General features: G+C 44.4%; 1 protein-coding gene and 1 pseudogene across 1 annotated transcript; one reads left to right on the top strand and one right to left on the bottom strand.

The window, feature by feature from the left end:
- Positions 1-855: 855 nt before the first annotated feature.
- LOC135538529 (peptidyl-prolyl cis-trans isomerase FKBP14-like) lies at positions 856-2,685 on the bottom strand (annotated as a pseudogene).
- A 327-nt stretch (positions 2,686-3,012) lies between these two features.
- On the top strand, positions 3,013-16,723 carry LOC135538527 (pleckstrin homology domain-containing family A member 8-like). Its single transcript, XM_064964419.1, has 13 exons — positions 3,013-3,226; positions 3,496-3,612; positions 4,166-4,321; positions 6,340-6,452; positions 6,665-6,823; positions 8,055-8,086; positions 8,556-8,692; positions 9,278-9,590; positions 11,133-11,218; positions 11,902-11,960; positions 12,717-12,918; positions 13,055-13,116; positions 14,729-16,723. Exons 1-13 carry the CDS (start codon positions 3,187-3,189, stop codon positions 14,924-14,926), a joined length of 1,674 nt encoding a protein of 557 aa, XP_064820491.1. The 5' UTR covers positions 3,013-3,186; the 3' UTR covers positions 14,927-16,723.
- Positions 16,724-16,991: the final 268 nt, after the last annotated feature.

Genomic DNA, 16,991 nt, shown 5'->3' on the forward strand with positions numbered 1-16,991 from the left:
CTACACCTCATCTCTGTAACTGGGCTAACAACACAGACAGTCGCTTGACCTACTGCAAACCAATTTCAGACTTCTACACCTCATCTCTGTAACTGGGCTAACAACACAGACAGTCGCTTGACCTACTGCAAACCAATTTCAGACTTCTACACCTCATCTCTGTAACTGGGCTAACAACACAGACAGTCGCTTGACCTGCTGCAAACCAATTTCAGACTTCTACACCTCATCTCTGTAACTGGGCTAACAACACAGACAGTCGCTTGACCTACTGCAAACCAATTTCAGACTTCTACACCTCATCTCTGTAACTGGGCTAACAACACAGACAGTCGCTTGACCTGCTGCAAACCAATTTCAGACTTCTACACCTCATCTCTGTAACTGGGCTAACAACACAGACAGTCGCTTGACCTGCTGCAAACCAATTTCAGACTTCTACACCTCATCTCTGTAACTGGGCTAACAACACAGACAGTCGCTTGACCTGCTGCAAACCAATTTCAGACTTCTACACCTCATCTCTGTAACTGGGCTAACAACACAGACAGTCGCTTGACCTGCTGCAAACCAATTTCAGACTTCTACACCTCATCTCTGTAACTGGGCTAACAACACAGACAGTCGCTTGACCTGCTGCAAACCAATTTCAGACTTCTACACCTCATCTCTGTAACTGGGCTAACAACACAGACAGTCGCTTGACCTGCTGCAAACCAATTTCAGACTTCTACACCTCATCTCTGTAACTGGGCTAACAACACAGACAGTCGCTTGACCTGCTGCAAACCAATTTCAGACTTCTACACCTCATCTCTGTAACTGGGCTAACAACACAGACAGTCGCTTGACCTTCTACAGCTCATTATGTTTGTAGGTAGACTCTCTAGAAGATATGAATAAGTCCTGCACCGTCGCCTCATGACGCGTGTCATTAGCAGGGTGGCCATGTCTTTCAAACTCTTTCTTCCTTCACCTGTCACAGAGAGAACATAAAACCCTCACATTAACAAACACCTCATCTCTGTAACCCAGAAGTAAAATAATCTGCCTACAGGAGATTAACAATCACTAGACCTGGGTTCAAATACTGGGCTTGATTGAGTTTATCCTGGTGTAACAGTATCACTGTAGCTTGCTTAACAGTATCACTTCCTTCCTTAGGTACCCTGCCCCTTACTGAGCTCGAACCAGGGATCCTCTGCCTCGCAAAAACATGAGTCACATGTAGCTTGTGACTCGAGGGTCCACTAATCCCTGCCGTGTGTAGAGTCCTCTGATGCCTACATCTGGTTTGGAGAGCCTCCAGTCATCGTTTAGATCCATTTCCTGGAACGACTCATGGGACCTGGGACCGTTCCGAATCTCCATGATCTCAATGTCAAAGATCAACGTCCTCTCAGGGGGATTTTACCTGACAAAATACACGTGAGCAATATAACACGATGGCTGTTTCCCAAATGCCATCCTATTCCCTAGTGGACTTATTTCATCCAGAGCGCTCTAGTCAAGAGTAAAGCATTGTCCCATTGTGGTGCATCCGATGACATTTACACTTGACACAAAAGAATCACCCCGCGAAATAAAGTAATTATGGATTTCAGTGCTTCAGGAGATCACACTAACATTCACACTAATGATCAGGCTAACGTTCTGTAACTGGGTATGAAGGGTTAGGTAAGTAGCCTAGCACTAGGCACTAGGCTACTGGTAGTCATAGGTTAATACTTTTCCCTCTTTGCCATAGGCCAGAGCTGGGGAGATAATGAGCTCTCTCCTTCCTCCTGGACACATGCTCTTCAGCCCCTTATCCCAACCCTTGATCACCTCTCAGATCCCCAGGGTGAACCACACTGGCTGCTTGTCCCCGTGGTTACGGCTGACAAGAGTCACACAGATCCATCATAGTGTTCTTAAAGAACAATCAGAAACCACTAAATTAAAGGACGATTTCACACCAGTGGCAGCTGGTGGGAGGAGCAATGGGAGGATGGGCTCATTGTCATGGCTGGAAAGGAATTCATGGAACGGAGTCAAACATGTCATTTCCATGTACTTGATACCGTTCATTCCAGCCATTAAAATGAGCCCATCCTCCTATAGCTTCTCTCACCAGCCTCCTCTGGTTCACACGCAAAAACACAGTTCTGGCATGCACCATTTTTAGGATTGTATTAATGTTGGACTAATTGACAAAATACCAAAATATCATTTTTGATTGGACTGTCCCAAACACCAAATGGTTACTCAGAAAAACAAACACATAGATTGTCAATGTCGACAAAACATGCAGGTGTTATGGGAGTGTGATTAAGGGGATTCATTTGGTGGGCAACTGGGTTTTTTTTGTGCCAACTTCAAAATCTCAATTCAACCCTTGAGTATGATGGACTGGTTGACCATTGGTTAGTAGACTAAAGATTGCAGCAACGGGCAACGGAACCTTATCCAATCAACAGAGCATTTCATATCGGTTTCAACAAGTCACCTGGAATGAAACATGGTGCCATTGCTCTCCAGAAATCCCTCAAAGTGCACAAGAAGTATGTCTCCATATGTCGACTTCTGAAAGCAAGCAAAGGGTTTATGCAAAACCTCAATTTTCACCACTGGTTCGGGTAGTTTAGCGCCATTCATATATATATAAAAGCACGAAAAAAATTGGCAAAAATATAAAAGTAACATTTCAGTGGTTTCTGGTTGGATAGATAGATTAATCACACCAGAGTACACAACAAGGCCTGACTAACAAGTGTGCAACAAACTTGCTTGAAGTCTAGCCCAATTGACAGCTACGTGGCAGTCAAACTGAGAGGTACTTGCAAAATGTTTCCCTTGTTCACTTGTGAGACCACCTTTTTTAGCGATTGGAGAGAATTTTTGGAGGCCGCACCCAATTTCTAAATAGTTTCTGTTCATTGGAGGACATACATAGTACCTCCCACATTGTTACGTCCACAGGGCCTAAAACTCAAATCCTTTGACGTCATAGAACTGGGCGGGATCTCACGCGATCACATGGAACCCAATTCATGTATGATTTACGTACTTTTCTGTCGTATCCAAATGAAACGGGTCCTTTATTTCCGAAAATCTTACTTGGGAATGAAATTGAGTCTCCAGGATCAGCTGTGGCCGGCGTCTTGTTCTAATAAACAAGTAATGAACCTCAGAAACAGATGAAGAATGGAGGGAATCCTATTCAAGTGGACAAATTACATAAGTGGTAAGAAGAAACTAAGCAGCGAACTGAGCTTCTGAATAAGTCAGCTTTGAATCAGATTGTTAGCTAGCTAGCTAACAACTAGCTGGACAGGTAATCAGCCAGAAAAACAACATAATCTAACCTTAGCTAGCTAGTTAGCTAATTGTCATTGGATGGCACTGAGTCATATGTCTTGCTCTGTTAGCTAGATAGCTAGCAACTACAGGTTACAATGAATAGTGAATGTTGTTTTTCACAGTGGTCATAGTTCTCAACATCCTTTATTCCAGGTTGGCAGCCTCGCTGGTTTGTACTGGAAGGAGGGACTTTGTCCTACTATGACTCGCAAGAAGATTCCTGGAAAGGATGCAAGGGAAGCATCAAAATCTCAGTGTGTGAAATACAAGGTTGGTACTTGGTAGCTATTATTGGCTTGGTAAAGACACAGTGGCCTGTATTATGACGGCATGCTAACTGTTGCGGTCCTTTGAACTAGATAGGCTACACCCTACTGAAGAGTCAATCTGAAGCTTAGTCTATATTGTTTTTGTCCCCAAAAACCCACTTCCTGCTTACCTGTGTGCCTATATACATGTGACCCATGACCCAACATATAGTGCACTCTCGTGTACAAATTAAGTGGAATATACAAAGGCAGACAAACTATAGACAACATAACAACCACATATGATTGCCAAAATGTCTCCTACCCCAGTGGTTCCCAACCTGGGGTACTTGGTCTATCCACATGAGTACTTGAGAAGACTCATGAGCCCATCGGCCTACTGGTAAAATACACATGAGGGGGTACTTCAGGGGTACTCCAGGCAGAGCTCAATTCAGTTGGTGGTACAGAAACCAAAAAAGGTTGGGAACCACTGTCCTACACCCTTGAGTCTGCTGTTAACTGGGGTTTACCCACTTTGTCTTTCTCTCTCTTCCACCATCTCTCCCTACTAGTCCACTCCTCTGACTTCACACGGGTTGACCTGACCATCCCTGGAGAACAGTACTTCTACCTCAGAGCCATCAACGCAGCGGAGAGGCAGAAATGGCTGGTCGCATTGGGCTCTGCAAAGGCCTGCCTCACAGACAACCGAACCAAGAGAGAGAAAGGTAAGGTGATAGCTTTGGGTTACTCCAAACAAGTCTGAAAACACAATAGCTTGACTGAAACACGATTTCATGCTGCTGTGTGGGTGTTTGGCTTAGTTTTACCTGTTGTAGCCTGGTGCCTGCCATGGACATGTAGGTCTACATGGGTGACCTGTTAAAAGCTATCCAACTGACTTAATGAAATGAATGTGTTTATATTCCTCAACTGGTGGCTCGAGGGAGGGACAAATAAAATCACCCAAGTTTTCTGAGCAAAAAACCCCCCCAAAACAATGTGTATAATTGCTGGACGTGAGACAGTAAAATCTGTTCCAAAGTATTCCCACATAATAGAGACGTGATCGTATAAATGTAAGCAAGGTTTGAAATGATTGTTTTTGTCAAATATATTTTGGGGATTCTTGCGGCCAATTTTCAGTCGACAAATTTATTTTTAATTATGTTCCAGCTCAATAAAAAAATTGTCCCGCTGCTGACTAGTTGATGATCTACAGCAAGTACGTGAGAACCTCCGCATCCCAAATGGCATCTATTCCCATATAGTGCACGACTTGCCTATTGACCCTGGTCAAAAGTAGTGTACTAAATAGGGAATAGGGTGTCATTTGGGACGTAACCAGTAAAATGAGTTTCCAGGAGAACAAAAGAGAAATGCAGTCTCAGTTAAAGCCAATCCTGTTTATTACAAGTTATAACAGGGAGACGCCTCCAGCACAGCAGCAGAGAAAATGTCTACCTGACCTTCTGAGACTAAATCCTAATCAGCAGACAGCTGCTCTGTAAACACCAGCCCAGAAGGCTTGTATGAAGTTAAAACAAAAGGCAGTGACTGTCAGCTTCTACAGGATCACAGTGTTTCAGACAACACAATAATAATCCGTGTGTTTAGTCCTTGTACCGCCAGTCTGGCGTCAATCACTATCAACAGATATGAGTTTAATCCGTAACATACAGCATCCAGTCTAGTGACCATCACCCCGAAAGTCACCAACTGGACATTGTGTATTATAGAGAGCCACCAACAGAACACTGGACATTGTGTATTATAGAGAGCCACCAACAGAACACTGGACATTGTGTATTATAGAGAGCCACCAACAGAACACTGGACATTGTGTATTATAGACAGCCACCAACAGAACACTGGACATTGTGTATTATAGAGAGCCACCAACAGAACACTGGACATTGTGTATTATAGAGAGCCACCAACAGAACACTGGACATTGTGTATTATAGACAGCCACCAACAGAACACTGGACATTGTGTATTATAGAGAGCCACCAACAGAACACTGGACATTGTGTATTATAGACAGCCACCAACAGAACACTGGACATTGTGTATTATAGAGAGCTACCAACAGAACACTGGACATTGTGTATTATAGAGAGCCACCAACAGAACACTGGACATTGTGTATTATAGAGAGCCACCAACAGAACACTGGACATTGTGTATTATAGACAGCCACCAACAGAACACTGGACATTGTGTATTATAGAGAGCCACCAACAGAACACTGGACATTGTGTATTATAGAGAGCCACCAACAGAACACTGGACATTGTGTATTATAGACAGCCACCAACAGAACACTGGACATTGTGTATTATAGAGAGCCACCAACAGAACACTGGACATTGTGTATTATAGACAGCCACCAACAGAACACTGGACATTGTGTATTATAGAGAGCCACCAACAGAACACTGGACATTGTGTATTATAGACAGCCACCAACAGAACACTGGACATTGTGTATTATAGAGAGCCACCAACAGAAGACTGGACATTGTGTATTATAGACAGCCACCAACAGAACACTGGACATTGTGTATTATAGAGAGCCACCAACAGAACACTGGACATTGTGTATTATAGACAGCCACCAACAGAACACTGGACATTGTGTATTATAGAGAGGGAAATGTATGCAGAGAATATGATCTTTATTCACATAACACAACCAAGGATATTTTCAAGAAGCGACATCGCGTCTCTCTCTCTCCCTCAGAGCACCAGGAGAACACAGAGGCTCTTAAGACCAAGATGTCAGAGTTGAGGCTGTACTGTGACCTTCTCCTCCAGCAAGTTAACCAGATCAAGGACCGTGAGGAGACTGAGGAGGTAAGACAGAGGGCAGAGTGAGTTTTCAATGGCCTATTTACTCTCTGTGCAACCAGAAAACCTTTTCTCACTGAGTTCAGAATGTATACTCTGTTTGAATCGCCAGTGGATTATGTTGCAATGCAAATGGCCAGTCATTTTTACAGCACAACCAAGGGATAAGCAATCTGCTTAGGAGTTGATGGTTGTGTATATCTGTGTGTCTGTTTCAGGCTGGGGAGAACCCTGGCACCATGGTGAAATCTACATGCACCACCTTCATCAAGACGTTGGAGGAGTGCATGCTGATCGCCAACCGCACCTTCAGCTCAGACCAGGCCACAAAGACCCCACCCGGGTCACCTCCCGTGGCAACCATCAAACCCCAGAAGGTATAGAGATGTAGAGATGTACACATAGAGATGCCAAAGTGTTTTTATAACTAAACCAAGATAGACCACAGCCCGTCGTTTCAAATGAGAACAAATTAGTCATATTGGGCAGAACAAGCAAGGAGGTGGGCAGAGCCAAGCACAAACTAGCGAGATCCTATTGGCGCGTTCTAGCATTCCTTTGCATATTTGCGCCTACACTGAAGTGAGCATGTGCTACAACTCCATTTGAATTTGCACTCCTAAGTAACAACAATTTTAAAACTTTGGCAAATGGTAAAGTCTACAAAACTTAGTCTACTCTGTTTGTAACATATTTTAGTTTTGGTAACAGAACTGTATTGCGATCAAATGTTTAATTGATGAGAAAATTAGCAGAACGTCGGCCAAAATCCATCTGGTTCCATCTTCACCCACTGCCGGCCACTGGGCTTCCTCTCACCACCATATTTGGTAGTGGCTTCCTCTCACCACCATATTTGGTAGTACATTTTGTAAACGCGTTTTATAAGTATGAGAGAAGTGGAAAAAAGTTTCTTTAGTTGTTAATTTTTACAAAATCTAAAGGCTCAACCTAGATCGGAGCCAATATCTTAAGTAGTTTTTATATTTTTTATTTGACCCCCTTTTCGCCCCAATTTCACGGTATCCAATTGTTAGTTACTATCTTGGTCTCATCGCTACAACTCCCTTACGGGCTCGGGAGAGACAAAGGTCGAGAGCCATGCGTCCTCCGAAACACAACCCAACCAAGTCGCACTGCTTCTTAACACAGCGCGCATCCAACCCGTAAGCCAGCCGCGCCAATGTGTCGGAGGAAACACCGTGGGCAATGAGACAGGGATATCCCTACCGGCCAAACCCTCCGTATCCTGGACGACGCTAGGCCAATTGTGCGTCGCCCCATGGACCTCCCGGTCGCAGCCAGCTGCGACAGAGCCTGGGCTCGAACCAAGAGACTCTGGTGGCACATGTAGTGCACTTAGACCCCTGCGCCACCCGGGAGGCCACTATATCTTAAGTAGTTTAACATGTTATTACTCCAACGTCATGACAAAAGGATGTTTTCATTTTTGTCAAAAACAACTTATCTATCGAAGGACTACCTTTTGATTTGACGGCCTCAGTTTGGTGCAAGACGACCGTGATTCCACACATGAGCTTAGCCAGCGTTTTGTCTTCATACTCCTCTGTCTTTGGCTAATGTGCCATTTTTTTCTTTGTTCCACAGGTCAAACCTGTCAATCAATCAAATCAGGAAAAGTAGGTGGCTCTCTTTTCAGAAGTTTGGTTTGAAGCTGACTTGTTCCTCACGGTCTCAACCTTTACACCAGAACTCCCTTATCTCCATCTTCCATGAGTTGTTACATGTCCATTAACTGCATGAAACTACAGCATTAGATATGTATCCATGATAACTCTGTGGTCGGGATGTGGGGGGTTATTGTCATGTTCTCTGGGATGTGGGGGCTTATTGTCTTGTTCTCTGGGATGTGGGGGCTTATTGTCTTGTTCTCTGGGATGTGGGGGCTTATTGTCTTGTTCTCTGGGATGTGGGGGCTTATTGTCTTGTTCTCTAGGATGTGGGGGCTTATTGTCTTGTTCTCTGGGATGTGGGGGCTTATTGTCTTGTTCTCTGGGATGTGGGGGCTTATTGTCTTGTTCTCTGGGATGTGGGGGGCTCATTGTCTTGTTCTCCGGGATGTAGGGGGCTCATTGTCTTTTTCTCCAGACACAGGGAGTGTAAAGAAATCTCAGGAGGATCTGTAACGAATGACAACCAGAGCCTTGACTCTGGAGCAGAGGGACCAGACCAACGAGACGGACCAGACACGCTCCCTGAGAGAACCACCCAAACACCCCCAACAGGTCTCTCATTTAAATACACTTGCCCTTTCAAATGTACATGTATACACACACAGCCTGTATGTAAACCAGAATCACCTCCAAAGCATGAGACTTTTTACTGCTCACCATGCAGGAGTCCTGTAGAAAGAGGACCAGCTGAAGTTGGTAATGTCTTTTAGAGTTCTGTAGAAAGAGGACCAGCTGAAGTTGGTAATGTCTTCTAGAGTTCTGTAGAAAGAGGACCAGCAGAAGTTGGTAATGTCTTCTAGAGTTCTGTAGAAAGAGGACCAGCTGAAGTTGGTAATGTAATGTCTTGTAGATGGGAGACGATGATTTATTATATTTATCTTAACGTTGATTAAAATAACGGACCCAATGTACGAAGCTAGACGTATCACTGGCACTTGATAAATGTGGAACTCAGAAAGTGCTTCTTCCACAATATGGCACAACACCTATATACTTTAAGGTCGTGGTTTAGAGTTCTCCTTGAAATGGCATTGACAATTTCTGCTTGAATGGGTTTCACATGCCAGTTGCTATGGCTCATACATGCCAGCTGGAACAGAACATTTGTGAACATGTGTGTCTCTCTGTGCCATACAGAAAATAGCCCAGTCGACGGGGACCCCCAGGGCCCAGAGGAGTCTGCAGTGGAAGAGGAGGCCACTACCCAAACCACCCACACAAACCCTGACCCAGAATACACCGACCAACCAGCACAGCAGGAAGAGGAGGAGGAGGAGGAGGAATTCAAAGAGGTGGAGCAGGAAATGAGCAACGCCCAAGAAGAAGAGAAACAGGAAGCTGTCACTGACCAAGAGGAAGCCAAGCTGGAGGAGGAGCAGCCTGCCCAGCCACAGGGAGAAGAGGAGGAGACGGAGCAGGTGGACACATTCTTCAGTACGATGAGTCACAGGTATGGGGACACACCGCAGGAGGGACACATACTGTAGACCTTACGGTGTAAGGTGAAGTTGACCCTAGAATGCTGATCTGTGGTCAGTTTTGCATTTCCCCCACTAATGGTTAAAATGATAGTTTGGGATTTTGGCGATGTAGCGTTAGCTCAAAGACTGGAAGTCTTGGGTATCTGCCAGCTGATGCAGAGGCCATTTTCTTTGCGCTAAGCTAGTTAGCATTGGCTCACGAAACTACCTCCATCTTCCTTCATATTGAACGCATAGACATCATTGTATTAAGGTAAAATATTTAGCTAATTATCTTGAAATAAGAGAAATGACTTGTCTTAAGCATGTTTTTGGTTAGAATATGCACAATTAGCCTGGTACGGGGGAGAAAAGAAGGAAAAGTCTACCTAAGATATTTAGGCTTGACTAGATTTCACTTGTAGGATTGTGGGAGGGGAAGCTGATGATAGATCAGTAACTTGGGGAAAACTTCACCCCAGAGTGTAGGTATTTTACTACTGTGGTCCATGCTAATATTTCACAAGCAGTAACTAGACAGAACAAGGGCCAACAAATACACTGATCGATTAATCACCATATTTCCTATAATTATTCTAGGTACTGTAATGATATTGATTCCACAATGAGGTATTTATTATTGAGATTAATGTATTTAGTGTGTTCAGATTATGCTGCAAATTGTGCTACTCTGATATATACTGTTTAGGCCCAATGCTAATGCTTTGGGTATGAAAGGTCAAAGGTCATTTATCCATGGCTGTGCGAAAACAAAAAGGGAGAACTAGCCTGGTCCCAGATCTTTGTGCTCTTGCCAACTCTGTTGCTGTTAATGCTCTGTTTTAACCTAGTCAGTCAAGTTTTTTGTTGACTTTTTAAACCCATTTGAACATATAACAAGTTTTCCACTGGTGTGTTCTCGGTTGATCACATGACTATTACAGAGATGCCCTCATCTGATTATTATTATTTTTTTTTTTTTTTTGGGGGGGGGGGTAATCATTTCCCTCTTTCTTTTCTTTACATTTTGATGACATTTGAAAGCCCCTTTTTAACAGTGTTATTCAGCATTAAGATAAGATTTTAACGATCATAACCGTGAATTGAATGATCATAACTGTGATATGAATGATCATAACCGTGATGTTCACTTGTGATATTACAGTATTCCAATGACGGGGAGAGACAATGTAAGCAGTGTTAACGTGTTTAAGTGCAGTAAACATCCAACACAGAAGTAGTGAAAACGAAATCCTTAGAACAACGCCATAGAGGTTGGGGAACATGGCTGATATGCTTTTGATACATTAGAACAATTTATTATACAGGTGTATCTTAAGTTAGAGAGAAGAACTCAAAACAAGTCTCAAATCACCCAATGGCCTGACAGCATGGTCTTGTGTGGAGGCTGTCTTTGACTTTGGTTGTATCTGTTTCTTTTCTGTTTTGGTTTGATTGAATGAAATAAAGGTTGTCGATGCCGGACCTCACTAATATCTCCCCTTGTTTGAATCTCTCTGACTTCTCTTTAGATTTAGTGATATAAGACTGGACGGTGACAGTGGTATTCCTACACAAGCCTTTTTGGACTCATGCTATGCAATAGTGCCTGTATTAGGTAGGACGGTCACTTCACTCCTCTGTCTGTCTCTTCCTCCATCTTTTGTGAAACATGTTGTACATACTCTTTTCCACCTGGTGGTGGTGCATGCTCTGTCCATGTTTCCTTCCTTCAGTCTCCTCTCACACGTCCATACTGTTCTCCTCATCTGCATCTGATTGATCATCCTATTGGATGTGTTCTCTGGTTGACTGGAGGCATTTCTTTCTCTTACTAATCAAGTGGATGGGTTTCCTGGGAGGGTGTGTGTATGTGAGTCTGGAGTGTGTAATTCATCTTGAAGTCATACAACAGCCCTCTGTCCATTGTTCGTGTGATCCGACCGTAATGCATGTCACTGTGATAAACTATAGAGAGCTACGGGTATGTATTGTATGTTACACACATGGCTCTGGATCCTCCAGGCTTACGATCTCTTCCATGTTATACTAAGAATGTACTCTTCTAGTGAAGTCTACATCAATTTGTAATGGGAACTGGGGAATAAAACACCGGGGGGGGGTCCCGGACACAGTTTAACACACATTCTTGACTCCAAAGCATTTAATGGAGCTTCTCTGTCAAACTGTTTTAGTCCAGGACGAGCCTTAATATGTGTCCGTGAAACCGCCCCACAAGGACAAACAATAGTGTAACAAAAATATCCAGCATTGAAGTAACATTGGACTCTCTCTCCTCAGACAAACTAGGATCCACAGTATTTGGTCCAGTAAAAATGGATTTTACAGGCAACATCAAGGTAAGAGGAAAGGCCGTCTTGAGTTTAGAACAATGTTAGATTTTTACATTACAGGAAATTAAAGTTAGATTAAGTTTACTAAAGCCTACCTTTTTTAAAAAGCTGCTCAAATCAGCATAACATTCTGGGTGCAGATGTTGTATAAGCCTGTCTGGTATCAACAGTTCTCTAAATGACCACAAGAGGGACTCTCCTCCCTCCATGCAGTTACAATGGGACCAAATGGACTTTTACACCCACTGGTTCTGTACCAAATGGCACCCTATTCCCTATATACGGTAGCGCAGTACAGAAGTAGTGCACTACAGAGGGAATAGGGTCCTTAACCTGCCCTGTGAGCTCTTCAGTTGGGCAGAATAAACTCTAAACAAATACTGTTCTAACAATTGCTGTGCCGGTAGGTGAAAGTGATATATTGTCATTAGGCAGTGCTGTGTATAAAGCACTGGAACATTTCACTAGCAGAGCTTTAACAGAGTTATTTTACTCTACCGCCACCAAGAAATAACAAGTTATGGTTTCCAGTGTTGTCCTGGAACAAGTAAACCTGCTTAGTGGCAACACGACCAACCAGATTTAGAAACCTATAAGAACTGCTTGGTCTGCGTAACAAACGGCGCCCTATTCCCTATGTAGTGCACTACTTTTGACCAGGGCGCACATATAGTGCACTATAAAGGGAATAGGGTGCCATTTGGTCATCAGACATGGTCTTTATGACGACAAGTTCTTCTGTCTCTGTGTGGCTGTCTGTAGAAGATCCACCAGAAGCTGTCGTCGGACCCGGACAGCTTCCCCACTCTGCAGACCATAGTGCTCCACGAGGTGCAGACCGGCGTGGCCCGCGTCCGCAACTCAGCCACCGAGGCCCTGCTGTGGCTCAAACGAGGACTCAAGTTCCTCAAGGAGTTCCTGTCCCTGGTCAACTCTGGGGAAAGGGATATCCCCGGAGCGCTGGGTGAGTTGGCATCGCAACACTGTGGTACACACACACGGTTAATGGTTAGGTGACAGTTCTCTTTTGGTTTGATGTCATATAGTGTATTCCGTCATGTCCTCTATTCCTAACACACTCCCCTCCCTCGTCCACTCAGGTAACGCTTATGGACGGAGTCTGCGGCAGTATCATGGATGGGTTGTGCGAGGGGTCTTTGCTGTGAGTAATACTTGATAATCAGTCTTCAAGCCCTTTTTAACCAAGCAGTTTATAGTTGGAAAAAGTATCCCATCATAAGATCAGGCCCACTTTGGCGGGCGGGCATGTGTCTGTGCGTGAGTGCACTAAGGCTATTATAGTCAACTGAAACAAACTAATCAAGGAACAAAAACTATTTAGTAAACGGAAATAAAATAATTAAAAAACCTGAAACTGTTATCTTTGACTCCAAAACAAACTAAAATAAAACATTTTTTTTTAGTTTTTTGGGGGGAGTCAAAAATGGGGTTTTAGGATTTTTTTCTAATGGGGTTTTCAAGCTTCTGAATCTTGCGGATCACATTAAGATTGACTTTATAATTTAAAGGGAGACTCCGCAAGACGAGGAGCAGCACTGCAGATATTGGGCGCGTTTGAGTGGTAATTCTAAAACAACCAGCTGTCAAGGACTGGAGTCGGGGGGAGGTGCATTTGCGACAGCTGAAAGTCAGACACTAATGTTCTCTAACAGCAAGGCTCAGATCAACATGGCAGCGTTGCCATTGTTTATAAAAAAACTATATCACACACAAACTGAAATAATATTATACTGAACAAAAATATAAATGCAACAATGTTAAGTTTCCAGAAATGTTTCATAGGCACGAAAGCTTGTTTCTCTGAAATTTTGTGCCCAAATTTGTTTACATCCCTGATAGTGAGAATTTCTCCCTTGCCAAGACAATCCATCCACCTGACAGATGTGGCATATCAAGAAGCTGATTAAACAGGATGATCATTACACAAGGGCACCTTGTGCTGGGGACAATAAAAGGCCACTAAAATATGCAGTTCTGTCAAACACAGTGCCACAGATGTCTAAAGTTGAGGGAGCGTGCAATTGGCATACTGACTGCAGGATTGTCCACCAGAGCTTTTGCCAGAGAATTTAATCTTAAATTCTCTACCATAAGCCCCCTCCAACATAATTTTAGAGAATTTGGCCATACGTCCAACCGGTCTCAATCGCAGACCACGTATAACCACACCAGCCCAGGACGTCCACAGCGTTGTACGAGATCTTCAGTCTATTCTTGTTCTGAGAAATGAACGCTATTTCATGCGAGAAATTGCAGAGAAACTGATGAGTTAAGAAGAAAGTTATTTGTTTCTGGCCATTTTGAGACTGTAATCGAACCCACAAATGTTGACGCTCCGGATACTCAACTAGTTTAAAGTAGGTCAGTTTTTTTTATTGCTTCTTTAAATCAGCACAACAGTTTTCAGCTGTGCTAACATAATTGCTAAAGGGTTTTCTAATGATCAATTAGCCTTTTTAAAATTATGAACTTGGATTAGCTAACACAACGTGCCATTGGAACACAGGAGTGATGGTTGCTGATAATGGGCATATGTAGATATTCCATTAAACAAATCTGCCGTTTCCAGCTACAATAGTCATTTACAACATAAACAATGTTATTTTAATGGACAAAAAAAGTGCTTTTCTTTCAAAAACAAGGACATTTCTAAGTGACCCCAAACTTTTGAACAGTAGTGTAAGTACAAACCTATAATAACCTTGGTGTGTTGGTGTGTGAAACTTAGTGTCACTTGGTCTCTCCATTCCCAGCTGGCCCTCCGAGCAGCGCCATCATACAGCAGCTTCGCGGCGGCTCTGGTGTCTAGAGAGGGGGAGGAACTGAAAGAAGGATTCAACACAGGCATGCACCGGGACCTGGGGGTCTACCTGCCTGCCATGGAGAAACAACTGGCCATCCTGGATGCCTTGTATGAAGAATACAACCTGGAGTCAGATGAGGTGGTCTGAGAGGAGGAGACGACGAGATCCCAACTGGTGGCCTGAGAGGAGGAGACGAGATCCCAACTGGTGGCCTGGGAGGAGGAGACGAGATCCCAACTGGTGGCCTGGGAGGAGGAGACGAGATCCCAACTGGTGGTCTGAGGGGAGGAGACGAGATCCCAACTGGTGGCCTGGGAGGAGGAGACGAGATCCCAACTGGTGGCCTGGGAGGAGGAGACGAGATTCCAACTGGTGGCCTGGGAGGAGGAGACGAGATTCCAACTGGTGGCCTGGGAGGAGGAGACGAGATCCCAACTGGTGGCCTGAGAGGGACACTACCAGAGGAGGAAGAGAGCCCTCAGACTCAGACCATCTGGAATACACTGACGAAGGAGGAGGAGGAAGTGGAGGAGGTAGAAGAGGAGAGCCCGGTCTGAGCTGCCGCAGCAGAGCGGTGGCTCTGGTGTACTTGATGTAGTGTACAGTACTTTAGACTCCGGCTCTTTTCCCTCCTGTGACTTTCATTATGAACAGCTGCACCATTGGTGGCTGAGATTGCACAAATATGGACTTTTACTTTAAATTGAGGCTGATATTGTTATTGACCTCATTATTTGACAGCCTACATAGGCTGCATGTAATGAACTGCATACAACACTGAAGAGTATAATGTAGCGGTGTTTGTATTGATCCCTGCTGAACTCCTACACCAATATACTGTATCTACATGGATGACCTGCGTACCACCACCAACCCACCTCCCCCTCCCTCCAGAAGCCACCTCCCTCCCTCCCTCCAGAAGCCACCTCCCTCCCTCCCTCCAGAAGCCACCTCCCTCCCTCCCTCCAGAAGCCACCTCCCTCCAGAAGCCACCTCCCTCCAGAAGCCACCTCCCTCCAGAAGCCACCTCCCTCCAGAAGCCACCTCCCTCCAGAAGCCACCTCCCCCCTCCCTCTAGAAGCCACCTCCCCCCTCCCTCCAGAAGCCACCTCCCCCTCCCTCCAGAAGCCACCTCCCCCCTCCCTCCAGAAGCCACCTCCCCCCTCCCTCCAGAAGCCCTCCCCCTCCCTCCAGAAGCCACCTCCCCCTCCCTCCAGAAGCCACCTCCCCTCCCTCCAGAAGCCACCTCCCTCCAGAAGCCACCTCCCTCCAGAAGCCACCTCCCCCTCCCTCCAGAAGCCACCTCCCCCTCCCTCCAGAAGCCACCTCCCCCCTCCCTCCAGAAGCCACCTCCCTCCTTCCCTCCCTCCAGAACCATTCTCATTCTCTCACATTGTCTCATCTACAAATGTATTGTTTACCAAGTGACATTAACATGAACTATTATTTTCCTCATTATCGTGATCATTTAAATGTCGTCTTTATGAGTAACTTATGGAATAAACCATGTTCTATATGGATGGAAATGTCGATGTTTTAATGTATAGGGTTCGACTGAGGTGCCAACTGAAGTGGAATATATAGCAAGGCCTTGATTCAAAATGTATTAACAATCATGATGGATAGATTGTTATTGTCTTCTATTAGCTGCCTTTCCTCTCCGTGACTGATGTGGGTTAAGAATAATACAACGGTGATCATCATAGAGGCAGTCCAACTCTGGCCTCTTAGTTCTGGACATGAATTCAGTCTTGTTATAGATGCACTGAACCATTTGGACAAAGCAGGAGGATCTGACCGATGTGCAATAGGCTGATTCCTTGTTGTGAATTATTTCTAGTGTTTCTTTTTCTAATGTTTTTGTATCTCACAATTTCAGAACACATTTTATACGAATGTACATAAGATGGCATTTTTACATATGTATTAAACTTGATGAAATCATGAATGGCTACGTTTTGGTCATTTGGATGTTATTTCTACCCAGGGCATTTCAGTTTCCATTAGAACCCTGTGAAATCCCATCCTTCTAAGACTTGGGTTCCCCTCTTCCTAGCCCTTGATTATGTCTCTCCATTACAGAAGGCATTGGATGAAGGCATCTTCTCCATGGGGTTTTCTTAAAGAGTCCTGACACTGAGTGTGTTGAGAGCATGGTTTGGGAAGCATAAGGACCTTTCATATCAGTGAGAGAGAATTGTCAAACAAGGTT

Source organism: Oncorhynchus masou, unplaced genomic scaffold (genome assembly GCF_036934945.1).
Source record: "Oncorhynchus masou masou isolate Uvic2021 unplaced genomic scaffold, UVic_Omas_1.1 unplaced_scaffold_978, whole genome shotgun sequence".
Classification (NCBI taxonomy): domain Eukaryota; kingdom Metazoa; phylum Chordata; class Actinopteri; order Salmoniformes; family Salmonidae; genus Oncorhynchus; species Oncorhynchus masou.

Coding starts and splice junctions, on each gene's coding strand:
- LOC135538527 (XM_064964419.1), top strand. CDS start 3,187: ATGGAGGGAATCCTATTCAAGTGGACAAATTACATAAGTG. Junction 8,087..8,555: donor AATCAATCAAATCAGGAAAA/GTAGGTGGCTCT, acceptor CTTTTTCTCCAG/ACACAGGGAGTGTAAAGAAA. Junction 12,919..13,054: donor GGATATCCCCGGAGCGCTGG/GTGAGTTGGCAT, acceptor TCGTCCACTCAG/GTAACGCTTATGGACGGAGT.